Below are 22,755 nucleotides of genomic sequence, written 5' to 3'. Positions count from 1 at the left end.
ATTGTTCTACGGATTTCTTAATATCATCCTCTGCGTCCACGACATGTCTCTTGACGTGTTCCTGTACTGCATAGATAGCACAGCAAGGGCTCGAGGTTGTACCGAACGGTAGTACCTCCCATTGGTATATTGTTGGGTTCTCGTCTAGTTTCATATCGCGCCACAGGAATCGGAAGAATGGTTTGTCTTCCTGTACCAGTCTTACCTGATGGAACATACCTTTGATGTCGCTACTTGTGGCTATGGGGTACTCTCTGAATCGGAGTAGGACTCCCAGCAAGCTAGCTCCTAAGGCGGGTCCTGGAAGGAGGTGTTCATTCAGATTCTGATTATCGTGAGTAAAGGAGCAGTTGAAGACTATCCTAGGTTTCGAATTGTGGACCGTTAGGTGATGGGGTATGTACCATGAGTGGGTACTCTTATTCGCTTCTTCGGTTGTCATGGGGGTAATATAGCCTGCTTCTAGTAGTCTCTTTATCTCCTTTCGGTAGGTTTCCGCGTGCTCTGGTTCTTTAGTCAGTCGTCTTTCGGTACTGCGGAGTAGGCCCATCACTACGTTCGTGGGGGCGCGGAGCCGGGGGAGATCTTCTCTCCATGGTAGTGGGGTGGCATACCGGTTGACCCCGTCTACCATCACCCTAGTTGTTCCCTCATCGAGTATGCGGATTGCTTCACCATCTTCTGTCGATCTTATAGCGAGCTTCTCACTTCGGAATGGTAGGGCTTCTAACTCCCATATCTTCGTTGCGAGACGATATAATTCTACCGGATCATATGTACTCCTCTCGTTAGGTGTAGTTAGGGATACGGTTAGACATTGTGGTGGTTGACGACAGCTTTCCTTTAGGGGGCTGAATTGGGACCCTTGTAGGACCCAGCCAAGCCTCGTATGTATGGCTGTCGGTCCTCCTCTACAGCTTTCTCGCATTTCCTTACCCTCGGGTACTAGCAATTGGTGGTAGTCCGATCCTATGAGTAATTCGGGCTCTACATTCTTTATCATTGATAGTGGTAGGTCTCTCAGGTACTCATATTTCCTCTGTATTACTTCGATTGGGTAGGTGCGACTGTTAAGTCTGAATGCCTTTGACGTGAAGACGTTTTCTATATCGAATGCCTTGTGGGGTTCCATGACCGAAGCTACTGAGAAGGATACAATATGTCCCTGGAAGATTTGTGAGTTGTTGACGGTTCCGAGGGATCGACTAGAGGTTATTCCTCGTAGGTCTAGTTGCTGGGCTGCGCTATGCAGTAGGAGGGTACGTTCGGACCCATCGTCTAGGATTGCGTATGTCCTATGGGTCTTATCCCCGTTCCTCAGAACAACTTCGGCGAGCTTAACCAGTACTTGGTTACTTCGTGGGTAGTCTATGTAGTACACTACCTCAGCTTGATGATTAGTTACATCGGGGCTGGTTACCGCTACTGGAGGAGTGTTGAGGTTGTGGAGGTTATCGAGGTGTTGTCCTTAACATAGTTGACATTTAGTTGTCAGTGTACAGTCTGACCCTTGGTGGATGCGGGTACACTTGAAGCATCTGTCTGCATACGATAGCCATTTCTTCTTCTCCTCTGTCGGGAGGGACTCGAGTTTCCTGCAGTAGTTGATAGGGTGGTCTTGGTTACAGAAGAGACATCCTTCCTTGGGTTCTCCTATTGGGGACTCGATTCGGGAACCTTTGGTGTTAGGGTTTGTTTGGGCGTTATACAGTATTTGACTCGTCCTCGGCTTATAGCTGGGGCGGTCTCTGGATTGCTTGTACCTGGGTTCGTATGATTTGTTACCGTTGTATTTATTCCTGTTATCGACTGAGTTTCCTCCTTGTCTAGTACTTGTATCACCAGGCGTATAGTTATAGGTGCTCCTTATTTCGACTGTGTCCCTTACGAAGTCTGCGAGCTGGTCGAGTTCGGCGTCTGCACCGTTTTTCAGTTTGAAATGGTACGCCTCCCTTCTCCATTCGCTGAGTACAGACTCTGGTAGTCTTGTGACGAATAGTCCTAGGGTGTCGTACATATCTATGGTTTGGTACGCTGGGTCTGCCTTCAGGTTACTGCGACACTGGTTTATGAAGGATGAGAAGTCACGTAGAGCCTTGTGATCTCCTTCCTTCACGTAGGGCTGTTTCCTAGTTGCGTCCTTTACTGCTTTAGACATCACATTTGCGGAACCGAATTCCTTTTTTAACCCGCTCATAGCGGTCCTATACCCTATGTCACTGTCAGTGTTGTTCCTACAGGCTACCACGATATCGTGTGCCTTTCCGGAGGTGAACTGTTGCAGATAGGTTAGCTTCATGTCGTCGTTATCGGTTACGTCTGCAATAGTCCTGGCGAAGTCTTTTAGCCAGCCTGTGAACCTCAGGGGGTCACCATGGAAGATATCCATAGTTCTCTGGGGGAGTGAGGCTTGCACTTGGGTCTTAACCAGTTGTTGACTAGTCGTGGCTAGTTGTTGCAGTATCCCGTCTATGTATCCGGGGTTTGGATGTTGGGTGTAGTTTGGCGGACCGTGGTTTGGCGGACCGTGGTTTGGCGGACCGTCGTATTCCGGTTCCTGCCTCTGGTAGTCGCTGTCTTCGTTCAGAGGGCGAGTTCCATACGTCTTCTTCCTCGGGGTTGAAGCGTACTGTGCCTGATGGGAATCATCAAGGTTATTCCAGGTCGTGGCCTGGTAGGCCTCCTGAGAGTTCATCTCGTGGAGCATGGGTATGACGGGGGAATCAGGGCGTCTAGCTTTCGTTCTAGGGCATCTGATTTCTGGTTACTGGTATCTAACTTCCGTTCTAGCCTATCTAGGCGGTCCTGGACCATGGCCAGCATTTCGTCCTCAAGGTGGTCAGCTTGACCGTTGGTTCCCATTTGGGACGTCTGGTGCGACATAATATCGTCTGGGGAGGGTAATGAGCTAGAGGGTTCTGCTTCAATCCGGCTTCAAGAAGGACCAGTGTTGGGGAGAACTACGATAGTTCGTATATGTGGATTGCTGGTAGCAGGTTGCCCTGAGCGCCGTCAATTAGAACGGTACCTCTCCTGGGTGCCCTAGTGACTAGGCCCGAAGATGGATCAGATGTGGTAGAGTGAATGGTGTGTAAGGCCCTCACTCTTGTTAGTTAGTTATACTTATTAGTTAGTTATACTTAATAGTCACTGAACTGAAATATCTCTGATCTGGATCTATCGGGCGTAGCTCAGCCCTATAAAGCCGGTAGGAAACATCCTACGTACGTTCGCCATATAAGGACGACCCTAGAGCATAGCCGTTTCATATATTGACATCAGGAGATGCCCGTATAGGGGGCGTCTCCGTAACAATATTTATATACTCATACAAAGACAGAATTGCAGCGAGTGCCGTGACTGACAGGAGAACTCCTGACCTAGCGCCACACTGCCCTCTTGTGACCTGTGGGGCACACTTCTCTTTGTGTCAACAAGGAAGTAACCCGGGGCACGCTGCACTTTGTTTGTTTGTTTCTCTTTTCACTTGGCTCCGCCGAGGCTTCTCGGACCGCGGCGGTGATAACAACCGGTAGTTTTTGCTTTAGATGGCCCGGAGGTCCGCCGACTGGGTCAGCCTCGCTCGGGTTCTACCTCGGTACCGCGCCGTGGCGGCGGTGCCGGCGATCCAAGCGCTCAACCGCTTCACGGGGTTGGCTTCCCACTTGGATCTCTCCAGCAAACCAGCGGCCGTCCTGGTCCGCCCTCTGACTGGGTCAGAATCGGAACCAGGCTGCAGCCGCGGCGATGGCGCTGCCGGCGATCCAAGCGTTCGGCCGACAGACGGCTTCCCACTTGGTCACTCGAGCAGAACAGCAGCAGCCCTGATCCGCCCTCTGACTGGGTCAGAATCGGAACCAGGCTGCAGCCGCGGCGATGGCGCTGCCGGCGATCCAAGCGTTCGGCCGACAGACGGCTTCCCACTTGGTCACTCGAGCAGAACAGCAGCAGCCCTGATCCGCCCTCCGACTAGGTCAGATTCGGAACCAGGTTGCACGCCGCTCGCCAGGAATGTACTTTTGTTGGTGTGAAATATGACAGCGAAGCGTCCCGAGAGGAGCCTCGCCAGACCTGCTCTCTACCAAAGGTAAGTGGACCACGCTGCCAAACACCCGTTCTGTACTGTTTTTCGTCTTAATACTGAGCCCACAATGCGTCTGCACTCGTGGAAATCAAAGAATCAAAGTGGCTCTGCCTGGGTGGGGCTTAAATACCCCACTGATTGCAAATCAGGGCAGGGCCACCATATGTGATGTGTCTTAAAGAGTATCCACGAGCACTGCCCCCGGGGGTCAGTTCCCGTAAATATTGAATAATATTTAGTGGAGAGCCAGTCTCGACCACGAAAGAGAACATTGCTCTGCCTTACATGCACTTTGTAACTGGCTGTTTTCCCTTTATCTGACAGCACTGACAGTGTTTATGTCCTTTGTACATCTTGTACTTCTGTTTATGTGGACATAAATAAATATTTCAAATGTGTGTGTGTGTGTGTGTGTGTGTGTGTGTGTGTGTGTGTGTGTGTGTGTGTGTGTGTGTGTGTGTGTGTGTGTGTGTGTGTGTGTTTGTGTGTGTTTGAAGTAGTATAGTATCTCACTTGCTGTTTGATTGAAGTTAATGTTATCTCTTGGTGTGTTAATGTTATCTCTTGAAACCGTGCTGAATTATGTTAAAACTGCATTAATTTGATAAACCCGACAGACTACTACTTTACAATAGGGTCAGCTATGTTTTGTTTTTGTTTTTTTGTTTTTACAGCTGTATTCAGTGCTGGCCCTGAGGAATTTGGTGCCCTAGGCAGCATTTTACCTGGTTCCCCCCACCCCCATATTATTTAATAATAAATAAGGCTATTTCACGAACACAAATAACTAGGACACCGTGTAAATTACAAAAGCCAAATTACAATGTTGACATTTAGCACATGTGATTTACAGTAAGCAAAAAAAACTCGAGGTAATACATCAAATGCATAGTGTTGTGCCTCAGTAATCTAGGATCATAGATAAACCAATAACCTATCATCAGTCTAAACATTATAATAATATCAAAAAATAAATGAATTATGTACATTGAAACTATACAAACACTTGGGATGCCAGGTCAACAATGACCTGGCATCTGTCTAAATAAAATGCTATCTAATTTACATTTTAATGTTTGCATAAGACTGCATGGTCGTCAAATGTAGAACATTTAAAACAAAACTATTATATATTAATACAAAATTTGTATTGGGCGTTATCTGAGTAGTTAGAAATGTGTTTTATTATCTCCTGGCACAGAGAGAGGGAGAGGGAGAGAGAGAGAGAGAGAGGGAGAGGGCACGTCAGCACGTGTTGTTGGCACGTGGCTGTGCATGGCACGTGGATGTTAGAGTCATGCTGCATGACGCGAACATGCGTGCATGAACTTCATACACTTTGCTGTACCATGAAATGATAAACCGGTTTCTGCACATACCTGAATGCAGCACTCCTTAAATGATCTAGAATGCATCCTTCTAACAATACAGGTCGAGTTATTTGCATATCTAAACGGATTTGGAATGTCAAACATAGTTTCACTCCCACTCTATGTTGCATCTCTTTTTCCCCTAGACAAATGATTCTCCACGTGAACGCGCCTCTGACTGTCAGACAAAAATGAGGAAGACCGGCGATACACACATATATAGCCTTCAAATTATGTTACAGTTGGCTTTGCACAGAAACATGAAAGTAAATGCAATTCGCTCTGGTCAAACCCGTGGCAGCACATTCTGCGCAGGCCCTCTCGTCTGTAGTACAAATAAAGCATACACTTTAGCTATTCTCCAAAACAAAGACGGATTTATGGAATTAGTGGGAACCTACTCTTAGTGGGAACACTCTGAGCTCCCCACCTCACGTCTAAAATACACTTTTTGGCCAGAAAAGAAAATATTTCACCGAAAGGAAAACAATTTTCACAGCCAGTCGCAGCAGCCTAACGTTTGGACCAGAGCCCCCTCCACCACTTCTCCACCAGAGGATCTCGGTTCTGAGACACCAAATCAGGTGAAATGGGATAAATTTTCGAGCAGCATTTATAGTGGGAAGAAACGCTTGTTTGTGACTTCATGGTTTCATGGTAGCCCTGAAACATCATATCATGACTGTAAAAGAGTTCTTTCGGATGAGGGCTAGGTAGACAGAATGACAAACCAAATGTTGCAATAATCCGGATTTATTTTTCTTAAGGTGCACAAAAAATGTTCAAAAATAGTTTCCAAAAAAAAAAATTAAAAAAAAAAAAAAAACAATAAACTTACATGCTTCAAACAAGCAACAGTCCAGAGACCTAACTGACTCTGTCAGACTGAGATAAAGGGCAGAGCTTTAGCAGCAGCATTGTGCCCATGACTTTTCCCTCTCAGGCCCGAGACTAGACTGACTAATAGTCAGGGGATATTAGCAGAATATTTTCCAATCTTGGAATAAATTCCTTACCAAAAAAAATCTTCACCATTGTGTTTGTAAAGGTGTCTAGTAACACATCTCACAAAGACTGAAATGCAGTTTCCCTAGGAGAATCTTTGACAGCTCCTTAAAGTTGGGGTACCCACCATAACCTTGGTTAAAAAAAATCCCCCCAAAAAATCAAAATTTTATTCTGTTTTAAGTTGCATGTGAGGGGTCAAACTAGGGTGTTTTTTTTATTCTGAATCCATTGCAAGCATTTGTTTTTCACCAAAACCACTCCTTGGGCTAAAAACGGCCATAGCCATCCTTTTCCAGGTATACTTTTTGTGTAAAAAGCCCATTGAGATTGGGCCGTTTTTAGCCCAAGGAGCTTGCTTGCTTGCAATGGATTCGGAATCATAAAAACACCCTAGTTTGACCCCTCACATGCTACTTAAAACAGAATTAAATTTTGGATTTTTTTGGGTTTTAATTTTAACCAAGGTTATGGTGGGTACCCCAACTTTAAGGAGCTGTCAAAGATTCTCCTAGGGAAACTGCATTTCAGTCTTTGTGAGATGTGTTACTAGACACCTTTACAAACACATTGGTGAAGATTTTTTTTGGTAAGGAATTTATTCCAAGATTTTTTTAATATCCCCTGACTATAATATCATGTACCTGTATGGCCTCTACCTAGTGGCCTCAACCATGTCTTAAAAGGACAGGTAACCTCAACACATTCACCTACAATACTAGTGAACTCAAACAAAGAAAACATTTTCCAAACTTTACAGAAATCATTCAAATCAATCAAAAGGTAAGTATTAATCATATTTAACAACACACCTCTTTTCCATCATAATATACCTTATACAGACAAATCCCACACTCCCCTGTCAAATGGTATGTCCCAATTCCCCTACTCCTCCATATAAGGAGCACTGTGGTCATGTGGTACTCTTTTCAGATCCTCAGACCAGGAAGAGGTCATGGCAAGTATGTGTGTTTGTTTGGTGTGGTGAGGAGCTTTAAACTGTTGAGATAAAATAAAGTGGTTATGTTTTTTTCTCTGTGTTTGTATAAATGAAATGAGTATGAAATGAGTAGTATGATAAATGCATATGTTAAACAGAAAATGATGAAAATTATGGAACATGTGAGGCTATAAAGGTAAAGTGGGAAAGGCAGTGTCTGTCTTTACCACAATGACAATCATGACGAAACTTCAACCTGGTTTTTGCACTTTCTCCATTTACTTTCCGTACATCTACATAAACGTTCAGATTTCAAATATAAAGTGCTTACCCCATGGCCAAGGACGTTATAACTATGTACGGCTCCTCAAAAGTACACGTATATTTTGTGTTGTGCAATAAAAAGCATTTTAATCCGACCATTTTCTCTGAGTTATAATGTATCAGAGTGCAATACACCTCCCAACCGATAGGGTCACGTAGTTGAAAGCGTGGAGAAAATTTTGATAAAATGGCCACTGATCAGATTAAAATGCTTTTTATTGAACAATACAGAAGATACGGGTACTTCTGAGGGCCCGTACAGAATTGTAACATACGTGGCCATGAGGTAAGCACTTTATATTTGAAATTTGAACGTTTATGTAGATGTACGGGTTGTAATGGAGAAAAAGAGGTTGAAGTTCAGCCATGACGCTCGTGACGGACGAGCGTCGTGTGATCCATGGCTAGGTTTCATGGGAGGCAGGGGTGGGCTGCCGGAGCACTGCTGATTAATTGATTGATTGATTGACTGATTGATTGATTGATTCAATACTTTATTTAGCAGTTTGCAGAAAAAAAGCACATGAAAGTACAGTTCAAATACAAGGTCAACTAAATAGGATACAAAATTAAAAAAAGCCAATGGCTTGTTTCAATTGGGGTCCTTTTGTACTCAATTCATAGTGACATTAAATGACAGACAGATATACACTACTATGCAGAACATCATATATACAGTTTAAGAATGAAAAACAAGAAAAGCAAAAAATATGTGCAGTAAAAAGTTCGAGGGGGGGGTGCGGGGGGAGGCTGGGTTAGGACTTTTACATGGGTATCTTAACGTTGTGGTGTATCTTGTAGACCAGGCCCATTGCAAGTTGCTGTACTCTGTCCTCTACCCTGAGCCATCCGACCCTAGCAAAGTGAACAGGGGTTAGATGAGTTCTAGGTGTAAGGCCAAGGAGTAGCCTTACCAGTTTGTTCTGGGATGTCTGGAGCCTTTTTTTAAGGCCTTAGTGGTGTTGTGGTACCATGAGGTGCATGCACTCCACTCGCTCCACTAGCTAGCTTTGAAGCTGCACGCACGCACCCCCCACCCGCGAGAGAGTTGTCAACGCGCCGTTAACACCTAGAACAATAGCCCTCTTTAATCATCACCCCAATCCGTTTAAGTTACTGGTTAAACGGGTATCAGCCTTGATGTTCATCAAGTTACATGGGCCACCGCCCACCTATGACTGGGACCCTGCAGATTATGTGATAACTTGGCTGAGATCCCATCGCTTAGCTGAGGACCCAAGACCCAGGTTATCCCTGACCATTGTTGGAAGTTGTTATGACTGTTCATATGATTGTTTTAAAACCACTGTTTTGAAAGCAATGTAAGTGATGTTGTAATCTTGTATCTTTTTTTTTCAATAGTCATTCAACTATTATTTGGAAAAAAAAACTCAGCACTATACCCCCCTCCTGAATGAATAACGCACACTCCCTAGGGTTCCTGTGGTTATGAAATTTACATATAGTACATTTTAGTACATTTACATATACCCAGAAGTTGTCCTCTGTATATAACCCATTTTAGGAGCAGTGGGCACTGAGCTGTGCCCGGTAACCAGATACTCCAGCCCTAAGGCCTGTGCCTACACAGCCTTTGTCAAGGGCTCTGGAGAGGAGATACAGAACTGCAATATTGAAATATGGTAGAGCCTTGAGGTTGTATAAGTCTATAAGTTGACATACGCAGTAAGCAGTGACAGACGTGTATGGGAAAATGTGGAAATTGGCATTGACTAAATTGGGTCAAGGGGAAAAGGGAAAATAAAAACTATACATTTTTAGCAGGCAGTTTTGAGTTTGGTGGTTCCGAGTTTATTTTTATTACAGAAAGGCAAGGGCGTGATCTTGGACCCCCATTTGAAAATATTTTATGCCAGGGACCCCCATAAGAGAAGATTATTGTTGTTAGATTAGTTTTAATACAGAATTCTGTGATAACAGTTTTAAAGTGACTGAAACCAATTGTCATTGTTAAGCAGAAATTAAACATTAATATACATAATTAAACATTTTGCTGGGGACCCCCTGGATGCCTCTCATGGACTCCACTATGTGAACCATTGTTTTAGAATATTAAAAAAGTACACATTAATTTAAAACACAAATCTGAATCATTATTTAAACGAAGAAAAATAAACAGTAGATAAAGTTCAAATGATTTATTTTCCTGTACAAAGGATGGAACACGCACATCACATGATGATAAAGTGCATTAATTGGACAGGAGAATAATCAATGATCGGGATCACTTAGTAGGTAGCCATGGTTTGCTCCAGCCAGTCGTTGAACAGGCACACCTGAAAATGGAGAAAAGATTTAGCAAAATAATACTCAGATTGTCTTACATATTTATAGAGTAGGCTATAGTTGTGTATTGCACTGTTATGGCTCAAGGTTCCAGGGTTTTATTGTTACATGCACAGCTGTTGCAATGTTGCTTGCAGGCAGTGAAAGTCTTGTATTTATAGCTTCCTGAACATTGGGGATGGATGAAATAATAGTCTCTCAGCCGTAGCTGAGTGGTTAGAGTGGTCGCCTGGGAAACACAAGGTCTGGTACCGGCCTGAACATCTAGTAGCTTTATTTGCAGTTTCATATTTATCATTACAGGTTTTTGTAAAGGACAGGGCAATGTAGTCTGTATTGTTGACATTATAGGATTTATGAATTGAATCAAGTGTGGAAAATACTTTTCGCACTTGGAGTCCCATAAGGTCAGGACAAGAGTTTAGATTTCACGAAATAGAGTTCTTTTGGTGGCCAAAAAGATAGATTTTTGTGTCTTTTCTCAGATTCGCAATAGCAGCTGCTGCTGTTTAGCTATGCAGAGTCCTTGCTTTTATGAATGACATGTCTGACTTTGCCTTGTATGTATAAAGATAAACACAGAAAAACACAAACTCATAAATAAGATGTTTGAGGCCTACTGTACCTTGGCGTAGACACCAGGGTGGTCCCTCTCAGCACAACCGTATCCCCAGGACACAACACCCTGCAGCTCACCGTTACACACAACGGGGCCACCAGAGTCACCCTGAGAGGAGGGACGTGAAAATTAGCCACTGTGGGACGATATTTAGATATCTAAATGATGACAGAGGTACCTTATTATTATGTTAATTACATACCTGGCAAGAGTCCTTGCCTCCCTCCAGGTATCCAGCGCAGAACATGGCATTGGTGATCATGCCAGGGTAGGCGTTGTCACAGTCCTCGTGAGAGAGGATGGGAAGGTCCAGGCACTGCAGCTTGTCGCCGCTAACGGCTGCGAGTCAAACACATTTGGGGGGGAAAGTGGTTAGAATGACAGAAATGGTAAAGATGCAACATTTGTGATTAACAATCTTTTCACTATAGTTGTTAATTGTGGTACTTACCACTAATAACCATGATAGGCTAATTAATTAATTAATGTGGAAGCATGTTTATTATAGTCCTGTGTTTGTTTGTTTTCTTGTTATGTCTTGTGTCTATTGTTGATGTACTTGTCTATTATGTCTGATCAAATCAATGCAAATTAATATAAATATATAATTTTAAATCTTTAAAAAAAAATCCTGAACCATTTTCTGAAAATTATATTATTTTTAGATTTGCCTCCCAGAAGGATGATTTAGGCTACTCACAGCTCATGGTGTTGCCCCAGCCAGAGACTAAGCACATGGTGCCAGCGGCAGCGCAGGAAATGGGCAGAGCCACAGCCTGCACATACTGGTTGAGGGTGGCGGGTGTGCTCAGCTTGATCAGCATGATGTCATTGTTGATGTTGTAGGAGCTGTATTTGGGGTGACGGATGACACGAGAGGAGGAGATGAACTGCTCGGTGTTCTCGTTGACCTTGATGTGGTGCTCGCCAAGACGAACCTGAACGCGGCTGGAAAAGAAAGATGGGCATGGGTTAAATTAGCTTGGAGATACAGGAGAGAAGGCTCTTGTGGAACTTGATCTTAAAGTGGAACAGTACATAACTTCTCACCTTGACTCCCATAAATGTCCCTAACAAGCTAAAATGAGAAAAATACTGGTAGAGGGAAGGGTCTCTGTAGCTTTAAACACCAGCACACACTTCTAGTAGGTCATGAGTTATGATTGAGAGAGATTATTTTTGAATTAGTCTATTCATAGTTTATTTCCCCAATGAAAATCTTACTCATATCTTTAATACTGTCAAAAAAAAATTAAGGGTTGTCTTACGACTTGTAGCAGTGAGCAGCAGACACAACCCAGTTCTCGTTGACCAGGGAGCCACCACAGAAGTGGTAGCCAGAGTTCAGAGACACCGTATGGGGCTGGGAGTGTGCCTCACACTCATATCCTCCGACGATCTTGTCCTCCTCCGCAACTACAAACACACACAGGGAATCAGTTTAAATAAGATTGAACCCTTTTAAGTTTTGCATGAATTAAAAAGCATAGTTATTTAGTTAAATAATCAATCTTCCTATTGAAGTGGAAGTTTAGGTTTTCATTTGAATTGTTTGTGTCTGGCTAATTGTAAAATAAGTGTTGCACCACAATTTTCAAGTATTTCAGCCAATTTGGTAAACACTGACCACCAAGAAACCTATGTGTGGACAAAGCTCTAAGTTGGTGGCACATGCATAACGGAACAGTATACTCACAAGGTTATTATAGTTTTGAATTTATTTTTATTTTTATTTCATTTTGACATGACTAGTCAGGGGCAGAAAAATAGTTAAAATAGCACATCTCCAAACTCACAACACGTCTCATCGTGACATTTGTGACAGTTGTGAGCTTATGAAAAATATTGGATAATTACAAATACCAAAATCAAGGATCTATGATTTTAGTTTGTATTAGTCAGATTTGTAAACACACAATGCCGTTTCAGTTAGTTATCATTTTCCTTTTTTCTAGTTTTTGTTTTTTGATTAGTTTTAGTTAACTACACAACCCTGATACTCACAAGCGGCTCCGATGAGCAGAATGAAGACCAGAGAAATCATGGTTGCTGTGTGATCCTGTCGATGAGAGTACTTCACCTGAACCCCTGGTTTATATACACAGTCAGGTGAAGCTACCCTGTTCTTCAGCTGTCATCATTGGTCAGCAGAGAGCCAATCACCTGCAGAATGCTGCAGTTAGATCTTTTATTCCCACTATGAAGTGTGAAAACCACACTTCATAGAAAAAAACAAGGATTTTTGACAAATACTTTTAAGCCATAGGAGAACAACACCAGTTGTCTTTTACGATAGGATGTAAAACGTAATTCTTTTGTGGGAAATGTGTTCAACATATATAATATAAAGTGTGAGTGTGTGTGTGTGTGTGTGTGTGTGTGTGTGTGTGTGTGTGTGTGTGTGTGTGTGTGTGTGTGTGTGTGTGTGTGTGTGTGTTGATGTCCTTTCATGACTCAAGTTAAAATAGTCGGCTTATCTAGTTTTAGGGGATAGTGCTGGAAAAATAAACTGTATTTTTAATGAAACAGTCCTCTGGTGTCAGGCCAAACAGGTGCTTTGGACATTCGGGGACACCTCTATATTTAGATTCTAGAACTATGTGAAATCTTTGAGACACAGATGGCTAGTTCTCATACAGTACAGCATCGAAATATTAGTGAAGCTGAAGTTTAAGTATTAGTATAGTAGAATTCAAACACTACATACTGTATTAGACGATAGACTTTATTTATGTCTTTTATGTCTTTTATTTATGTCTACTCTTAACAACACTGGATAACATTGTTCAAATATTACATTGTTTTGCAAAAATGTTAAACGGAACAATACATGTAGGTATTGTAAACCGCATCAAATAGTGATCTCACACTCTGTTACTGTTATTTCTGTTCTAACATGTAAATTGGGGATTATTAACATAATAAAATTCCATCTGTAATGCCAATTAAGGGCCAGTCGAGATGTACGTTTAACGTACATCATTATTTTCATTGGTTAGGTAGTTGTCCATTTCTGTCACTTAACCACTTAAATCATATACTTCATTGACCCTGTTTTTTTCCCGTCTATAAGAAATCTCTTCGCCATAAAAACATTACCCACAAGTACAAGCTCTAGATCTACAAGAGCATGTAAATCTGCATTTTTTTGCAGAATCTTCACCTATCCTGACATGCTCAGGCTAGGGATACTAGGGTTCATGTGGTTAAGAAACTTCATTTTGCCAAGTTACATAATGTATATTATACCCAGAAGTTGTCCTCTGTATATAACCCATTTGCCACTGAGCAGTGCCTGGGAACCAGCAGCTCCACCCCTAAGGCCTGTGCGTACACAGCCTTTGTTAAGGGCTCTGGCAGAATTGAAATATTGATATATGGTAGACTGGTAGAGCTTTGAGTTTGTATAAGTTCATAAGTTGACATACTGGTACGCAGTAAGCAGTGACAGACGTGTATGGGAAAATTCAAGAATTGGCATTGACTAAATTGGGAGAAAAGGAAAAAAAATGTATATACTGCATACATTTTTAACAGGCAGTTTTGAGTTTGATGGTATTGACCGTCTCATTAATGTTTGTCGTCACTTGTTGTATCCGATCAATTTTTCATGCCAGACACCGGTTCTACAAGCAGGTGACTTTATTACAGAAAAATGCAGTGCGTGGCTTTGCAGTAGTACAGTGACTCACACTGATCCCCGAGTTGGAGTCTACTGGAAATGTTTACTCAGTGCTTGTGCTTATTTTTGTAGCGTTAATGGTACACTTATGCTGTCATGTTAGTGTTACTTGGTCACAGTAGAGTTCAAAAACCCATTCATGTTATTTGTCTGGTCCCCTAGTTCACAGTAAGTAGTGTGTGTGCGTGCGTGCATGCAGAATCAGAATCAGAATCACACATCATTTATTGTCACATCACAGATTTACAGGTGTAAAACAGTGGGTGAAATTTGTTTTTGTGCAAGCTCCATCGTTTTTATTGTTCCAGAAAAGAAAGAGAAGAGAGAGAAGGGAGGGGGGGCAAGGGCGAGTTTCTGAGGGTTCCAAGTTGTCCTACTTTACTTTACGTTTTTTGGTGGATTGGCCTGTTTTTAGGTTTAGTTGGACTGGAAATTGTCCCTTGCTAAAGTTGCTTTTTTTAAAATACATTTGACAGTGCAAGGCTGGTGCTGCTTGGTCGAGTACATAATAGCTCTGACCCTTGGATCCAGTCTATTAAATTGGCGTGATGAAACCTCTGGTCTACTGGGATAATGCAAAAACCTGAACATCACTGACTGATTTCAGATTTCAGATTTGTATTGAAGGGATATCCCCTTGAGATGCAGCATCTCATTTTCGAGGGGTCCCATAAAAACATGAATAACAGACATAGTAGATACATACGATACAAGTATACTGTTGTGGAGGTTACCGCTACTATTTATATTATATTGCTGTATTGTATCATGTCCTCAATTTAGGACGCTAGTTCAGATGAGGCTGTCACACAAGGTGTAGATGCGGCAGGTGGGCCGAGATTGATGGTGTCTTAAATTCACACGATCATAACCGCCACCTACTGGTGTTGGCCGGTGAATAGGCCCTTTCTTCTTGGGTTCAGATTGGGGCGTAAATCTAATCTGATTCGAATGGGTATCTATTACCGTTGAGTTCTCCTGTTCTCCATTATCCTCTTCATCGCCAGCTAACTGGCTGGACTCCATCTGTCCGGCGGTAGTCGCTTATATCTGGGTTGTATGACGACGTCACGCTGGCATTATGCCCATAATCGGGCATAATGCTGCGTTGTCATGGGAACTTTGCTACGTGTACATTCATGATGAAGTTACGGGACTCGGGAGGTAAGATATGCTGAAGCTAAGTTAGGAGAGGAGCAGCTTCCCCAACGTTTCAAACACCGCCCAGCCATTTAGTCTTATTTTATGATGTTGTCAGGCAGAGGCAGGACATCATGTGGCATTGATGTCCCCATGTGGCATGGGAAAGGTCATGGTAGGCCTATTGTAAGTGTCGTCCATGTTTATTTTTTGATTTAGTATGATGATAGGGTCATTTCAGTCCACTTGGTTCTTTATTCATACATTACAATGGGAAGATGAGAGGGGAACATCATGGTGGACGCAGGGAAGAAAACATTGTCGGGAAAGGCCTTATAGGATCTCAACCACTGCACTAACAACTACACAGTAAAACATGGAGTGTTCATTTAACATGGAGTGTAAAACTGGACCAAATTAACTCTATAATATATTTTACTGTGTACTTACAATACTGTACTGTTCTCTACTGTACAGTATGTGTTGATGAGAATGCACATTATTTTGCAGATGACCGTTGCTGTTTAATATCAGTTCATTGTTTATTAAAGACTAGGAATATAATACAAAATGATAAGTCTCACGGTCGTTATATGATTTAATGAAAAAGTACCTGTACATGTACATTATCCATGATACTTTATTGATGTTATTTATTTCATGGTCCACAAATAAAAGAGCACAGCAGAGGGAATAATTGATTTAAAATGCTTTTTTTATTCAAACATTAAACCCCAATCTTAAAGACACTCCATGGACAGCCCGTGTTGGAGAGCTTTGTGACTGATCTGGAGGCTGAAAGCTGGTATCAAACCTAGTTGCTGGCCATGGTTTCGTGCAGCCACTCTGTGGCCACGCAAACCTGGAGATGAGACAATAGGAAATGTTAACACATCTACTATATCAACCTGTATCAATAACAGTATCTGGAGTAGTGTGTCAAATGCCGTCTGGTACATCATTTTACTTCAATTGAGCATACAAAATTAAGAAATAAATGACAAATGAAACATCTCTATTCTTTGAATAAATTGGAATACTACAGTATATAGATATATAAGATGTTTGAGCCATACCTTGGCATAGACACCAGGGTGGTTCTTCTCAGCACATCCGTATCCCCAGGACACAACACCATGCAGCTCATTGTTACATACGACAGGGCCACCAGAGTCACCCTGAGAGAGAGAGAGAGAGAGAGAGAGAGAGAGAGAGAGAGAGAGAGAGAGAGAGAGAGAGAGAGAGAGAGAGAGAGAGAGAAGATATGTTATCTGTACAGGAGCTCACAGGCACACAGTGACACCTAAATGAAAACACCACCACAATTAATCTTATTACCTTCAACTGTGTTCACACATTTAAATGTCTGCTGAAAAGGGTGTATCGTATAGGGAGCAACTGTACCTGGCAAGAGTCCTTGCCTCCCTCCAGGTATCCAGCACAGAACATGGTCTGGTCGATCTGACCAGGATAGGAATTCTCACAGTCCTCATCAGACAGGATGGGAATGTCCAGGCATTGCAGCTTGTCCCTGTCAGCAGCTAATAGTAGAAGGTGGTATGGAGAAGGGACATGTATTAAAAGAAAATATGTCAAATACTGTAGTTTAACATGTGATCTGTAAACATAGCTGCGTAATTTGTGGAGCCCCAATTCATCACTTCTTAAACAGATGATTCTCAGTGCTCACCATGGCTTCTAGTCATAGAAGCCATGTTAACGTTTAAAGGGGTAGTTCACCCCCAAAATAACTTTTTTTCTATTGATTACTCACCCCATGGAGCCTTGAATTCATGGATATTTTTTTGTTTTTGTCGCATTCCTTCCTTTATTATTTGATTATAATAAATTTAGCCCCATTGATTCCGGTAGGAGACACAAATGCATTTGTGTCTCCTACCGGAATCAATGGAGACAAATTTATTATAATCAAATTATTGGCTTAGGAATGTGACAAAAACAAAAAAATATCTATGAATTCAAGGCTCCATGGGGTGAGTAATCAATAGAAAAAAAGTTATTTTGGGGGTGAACTACCCATTTAACACTCTACATGCAGCTACCTAGTGTGCCTGTCTGTAGGCTGAGGTCCTCTGGTTCAGCTCTACTGGTTCCTATAAGTCTACTGTAGGCTGGTGACCAAGGGTGACTGGGCCTTTGCCATCAAGGTCCCTAGACTCTCAGAACAGCCTGCCAGAGGAACTGATGTTGGCTACTGTAGCTCACTAAGCACTTATAAATATATTTTAAAAATAAAAATTAATTACAAAAAATAAAAGCTTTTTTAACCTTGTATGTGCTTGTTTTAATTGCCTTGTTATTATTGGTTGTAAACATGCTTTCCTGTTTCTATTTATTGTATAACACTTTGTAACATTGTTAAGAAAGTGCTATATTAATACAATAAATATAATATTAATATTAATAATAATAATAATAATAATAATAATAATAATAGTAATAATAATAAGTATTATTATTATTATAACTTTTCTGAAAACTAGTTGCTCCAAAGATTTGGCCCCCAAGTGCTATACTCACTGGAGCTCATGGTGTTGCCCCAACCAGACACTCTACACATGGTGCCAGCGGGGGCACAGGTAGTGGGCAGAGTCACAGCCTGCACATACTGGTTGAGGGTGGCAGGCGTCTTCAGCTTGATCAGCATGACATCGTTTTCAAGGGTCCAGGAATTGTATCCTGGGTGGCGGATGACACTAGAGGAGGAGATCCACTGCTCGGTACCCTCATCAACCTTGATGTGGTGCTCGCCAAGACGCACCTCAATGCGGCTGAAGGGAGTAGAGAGAATCTGGTCAAGAAGCGTAGGACGTGTTGAAGTCACACATTTACATTCATAGATTGTTTATTAAACATGCTTGTATGAGGTTTTTTTTCTATCTACAGTTATGCAAAATAGGCTGAGTGAAGGGAGGAATTGCTGAAGGAAATCATTATTTTCCCATTTGTTCAGCTGATTATGGTCCCGACACAGGGAATATCTCTTACGACTGGTAGCAGTGAGCAGCAGACACAACCCAGTTCTCGTTGACCAGGGAGCCACCACAGAAGTGGTAGCCAACATTCAGAGACACCTGATGGGGCTCCGAGTAGGGCTCGCACTCATACCCTCCGACGATCTTGTCATCCTCCGCAACTGAAAAACAGATTCATGATGTTAATTTACAAGCATTTGCAACAGAAATGCTCAGAAATGCCTCTGGCCTAGTACATGTGCAATTCTATAAGCAGTAGATTTCAGTAATATAAATATATTGATGTTCTCCCATCATGTAAAAAGGGTATAGTGAACTGCCAGGTTTTGCAAGGCCTGGCTTGCAAAGAGTGAAAGGACAGCTGTGGAAGTATTTCATACTCACAAGCAGCTCCTATGAGCAGAATAAAGATCAGAGACATCATGGTTGCTGTGTGATCCTGTCAATGAGAGGACTTCACCTGGACCCCTGGTTTAAAACCCACAACCCTGCTCTGCTGCACTCCCACTCTGATTGGTTGAATAATAGCATAATTTAAAATATTGGCATGTGCTGACTAGCTGGAATTGGCAGGCATCCTGAATGTTGATGCCAAGAGGCCAGTATTATCTAGTAATAATCTTTACTGCAACAGATGTATTGTTCACATAATGTCGTTACTCATTGGTAGGTGTCAAAAGCAGGAAAGATAACATCTATTCTATATGTTTGTGACACCTTACCACCAACAAATACATAATTATTTTAAAGGTTTCGTTCTAAAAATGTATGTACATTTTGAGAAAATATGTTTTAGTTGATCACTGGTCATTTGTGAGAAAAATAAATATGATATCCTAAAGAGTATTTTGGATCTAAACTACACAGAGCCTTACAGGTCTATGCTGTTGCTGTACCTCTGAGAGTAAACAAATGGAACCAAATAGACTCTTTGGTTCTGTGGTATATGTTCCACTGACTTCAACATGTTGTGGTAAACGTTCAACTGACCACTACACTTTTGTAGAAAAATTTCCTCGCCAACTACGCCATACTATACTTAGTAAAATGTTCCAGAGTTCTATGAAAGGATTCTTAGACCTAGAGGAAAGGTTTGGAGCATCACTCCAATTTATTTGGTAAAAACAGATTATTAACAGTGTTCCATTGGAGCCGCAGCTCCCACCAACAGCCTCACGGCCTTGGAGCTGACATTTTATATACTGTAGCTACTGTACATTAGAAGAGATGTTAATTACAATTCACACCCCTGAGCTCCACGCTTGCAGCCACCTCTTCTCTAGACAACAAATGGGTCAGGATTAACATAGTGTAGACTAAGATTTCACTTGATACACTTAGAGGCAGTAGGTAAATACATCTTCATGATTCAGTTTGAAATATCCGACAATTTTTATGTACTGTTCATGAAATGAACAGTTCCATTTGTACACAGTTCCATTTGAGTTCAATTAACATTGATAAAACATAAAAATATTGAGAATCATTTGTCTAAACTGTTCTGTACATCAAGAGCAACTCCTTCATTAATTTTGTATGACTTACTTACTTTCCTACAGTAACTACAGTATAGTGTAACAGAGTGTGTCTTGGCCTTAGTTTTGCCTTAATGATCTAAGAATTTTAGGATATTCTCAAATTGCACTTTTATTTGTAGCTCTGAATAAGATAAAGGCCTACATGTGAAATTAAAATGTGAATGCAAGTTATATAGCTTTCTACTTCAAACTAGAAAGAAAATAATTTCTAGTGAGAAGAAAGAAAGATGCTGGTGCGGAAAGCACAAACGTATCGGCCAGATTTATGGAGAATCTAGATGACTGGAGACGCCGAGGGAGGGCTCGTCTGAAGACAACATAGAGAGAGAAACTGTGATGCCCCTTTCACAGCTTGGGCCTGTCCTCTGCTCGGCCCTTCCCCGCCCCCTTGTGTTCCTTGATTGTGACACTGAATCCGCCTGTGCACCCATCTGCGAGCTGTAGAGCTCTGTATGTTCTATTATTGTCTCGAAGGCATGGCGAGAGTATGTTTTGCACCCTGTCCGTTCTGTCCGTGTGTCGATCCATCCGTCCGTGTGTCTGTCTGTGAACAGCTAATCTCCGGTACTGTTGGCCCGGCCGCTGCTAAACTGTGCACACACACTCCCTGGATGCCAAAGCCAAAATGTTTCACATGGGCTTGTTATAGCGCCACCAGGAGGCTGCTTTTTGCAAAACACATTTTTTGACAGTACTCTTACAGATTTTGTCCAAACATCACGCAAATCGGTACACAGTATCTCTATAGTCATTAAACAAAGCGAGTGTTTCAGATTTTTCATATTCCATCCTGATTGCCTAAAAATGGCTTCCAAAGTTTGCAGGAGTGCTCTGTTTTGAATAAAATGCCTCAAAACATGAACACAGAATGCAATTTCGGTGAAATTTTGCACACATATTCCCACTAGACCGAGGAAGAAATGCCACTTGAAAATGTTCAAATCAGTCTCATGGTGGCGCTATAACAGGCCGATTTGTGTTTTTACCTAGAACTGCACCGATCTGTGTTAAAGGAAAAACCTTTGCCCTTCATTTTTCATATCTGCCATTTATAGCGCCACCAGGAGGCCGACTTATGTAAAACAATTTTTTTAATATTACTCCTTCCCATTCAATCCAAATTTGCCATCCTTATTGGCTAAGATTCACATCTAAAGTTTGCAGTAGTGGCTTGTTTTGAACAAAATGCAGCAAATCTGGAACGCAGCGTCCGATTGCGGTCAAACTTTGCACGCACATTCACACTATGTTGAGGAACAAATGCCACCCTTTTAACATTGGCCTGTTATAGCGCCACCAGCAGCTCTAATTTAGCAAAACACATGCCTCAAATCATGAAGGTAGTGTCCGATTGCCGTGCAAGGCCTAAGAAGAAATGGCACCCTTTTCTTTCACATTGGCCTATTATAGCGCCACACGCACGCCACAATAACCTACCTGACCTGGCGGAGACCTGTGCTCCGAGGAGCACTTTTTATAGTTCCATTTAATTCATGGTTTAATTGGTTGTGTTAACTTTGATTATTTAATAAACATTTGTTATTCCTTTTATACCTTGGTCTCCCTTCCCCCTTATTTGTCATGGCAAGAGCCAGCTTTGACAGAAACTCATTCAGTAAGGGACCATGGTTCAACCATGAATCTACATCCTGAAAAATCTAAAAGCAAAAAAAAGACTGGTTATTCTAATCAATCACTCTTAGCTTAATTGAGATCATTTTTTACAACTAAAAATTAGTATTGAAAACATGACTTTTTCAGGTACAAAGGGAGTTCCACCACACCTCAGGTTCAGGCTGTTCGGGTGCATCACAGGAGCAGGACACATAACAGCAAAAATAATTAAGGCACTGGAACAACATGCATGATGACCTGACAAAGATGTATTGACATCAAAACGTCTTACTTTTGCACCCTAAAAATAACTGTCCGAGTTGCTCTAGTGCCTTAATTGTTTTTGTATGACTTTTCAAGTATTTTTCACCACACACCACATCTCCCAGGGCATTGACTGAAGATGTTTACGACAAGTAAAACAAGAAGAGTGTATACGAGATAAAATATTAATGTGAGGGTGGTTTGGGGCAGTGTGGTAACTCAAAAAGGACCTTTCATTATAAAACATAATTAAATTTAATTATACATATTTTCCACATCCTTGAAACCAAAACCTTACCATGCCTTATATGCTTTGTTCCATAACCACTTAAACCCTATATACTTTGCAGACCTTTAATTGACTGACAGTTGAGGCAATGTCAGTGAAGCCACAAGGCGAGCAGTACAATGAGACCCAGTCACAGAGGCGAGTGAATCTTGTTTATTTAAAGGGAAGTAAAGGGGTTAGGTGTGTGAGAGCATGGTGAAGGGCTCAGGGCTCAGGGCTGGTGGTGGGCATTGCTTCAGTGCCATGCCATTAGTCCGATGTCCACTTGTTCCAAAGTACAATGGGCACAAACAGTGAAGTCACAACTCTGAAACTGTTTTATGTAGCTTTATACTGTATAGGCTAACACGTTCTTCTCTGGATGATAAAGAAAATGCTGCTATAGTGAAACCAGGCAGGCCCATTCTGGGCATTCACAAGCAGATCTACAAGCTGACGACAAGTATAGACGGTTTAAGTGGTTAAATCCTGAAATGCACGTGGAAACTATTTGGGAAGTAGAAACACAATGAAAATAGTCCCAACAAAGTTACATTTAAGTCTGAAAGATTTTATTATGCAAGATGAAAAAATAAAGTGGGAT

At 41.9% G+C, this 22,755-nt stretch overlaps 1 protein-coding gene across 1 annotated transcript; it reads right to left on the bottom strand.

Annotated features, from left to right (window-relative positions):
- Positions 1-9,867: 9,867 nt before the first annotated feature.
- On the bottom strand, positions 9,868-18,891 carry LOC308084278 (trypsin-2-like; the record flags this gene model as incomplete). The annotated part of the gene is made up of 6 exons (XM_080426842.1): positions 9,868-10,020; positions 16,548-16,649; positions 16,876-17,012; positions 18,013-18,263; positions 18,481-18,628; positions 18,852-18,891. The coding sequence occupies 6 exons, from the start codon at positions 18,889-18,891 to the stop codon at positions 9,973-9,975; spliced, it is 726 nt and encodes a 241-aa protein (XP_080282968.1). The 3' UTR covers positions 9,868-9,972.
- Between the last annotated feature and the right edge of the window lie 3,864 nt (positions 18,892-22,755).

The sequence above is a fragment of the Gymnoscopelus braueri genome (genome assembly GCF_963280865.1).
Source record: "Gymnoscopelus braueri genome assembly, chromosome: 4".
NCBI classification, from domain to species: domain Eukaryota; kingdom Metazoa; phylum Chordata; class Actinopteri; order Myctophiformes; family Myctophidae; genus Gymnoscopelus; species Gymnoscopelus braueri.
This window is presented reverse-complemented; position numbering and strand designations above follow the sequence as displayed.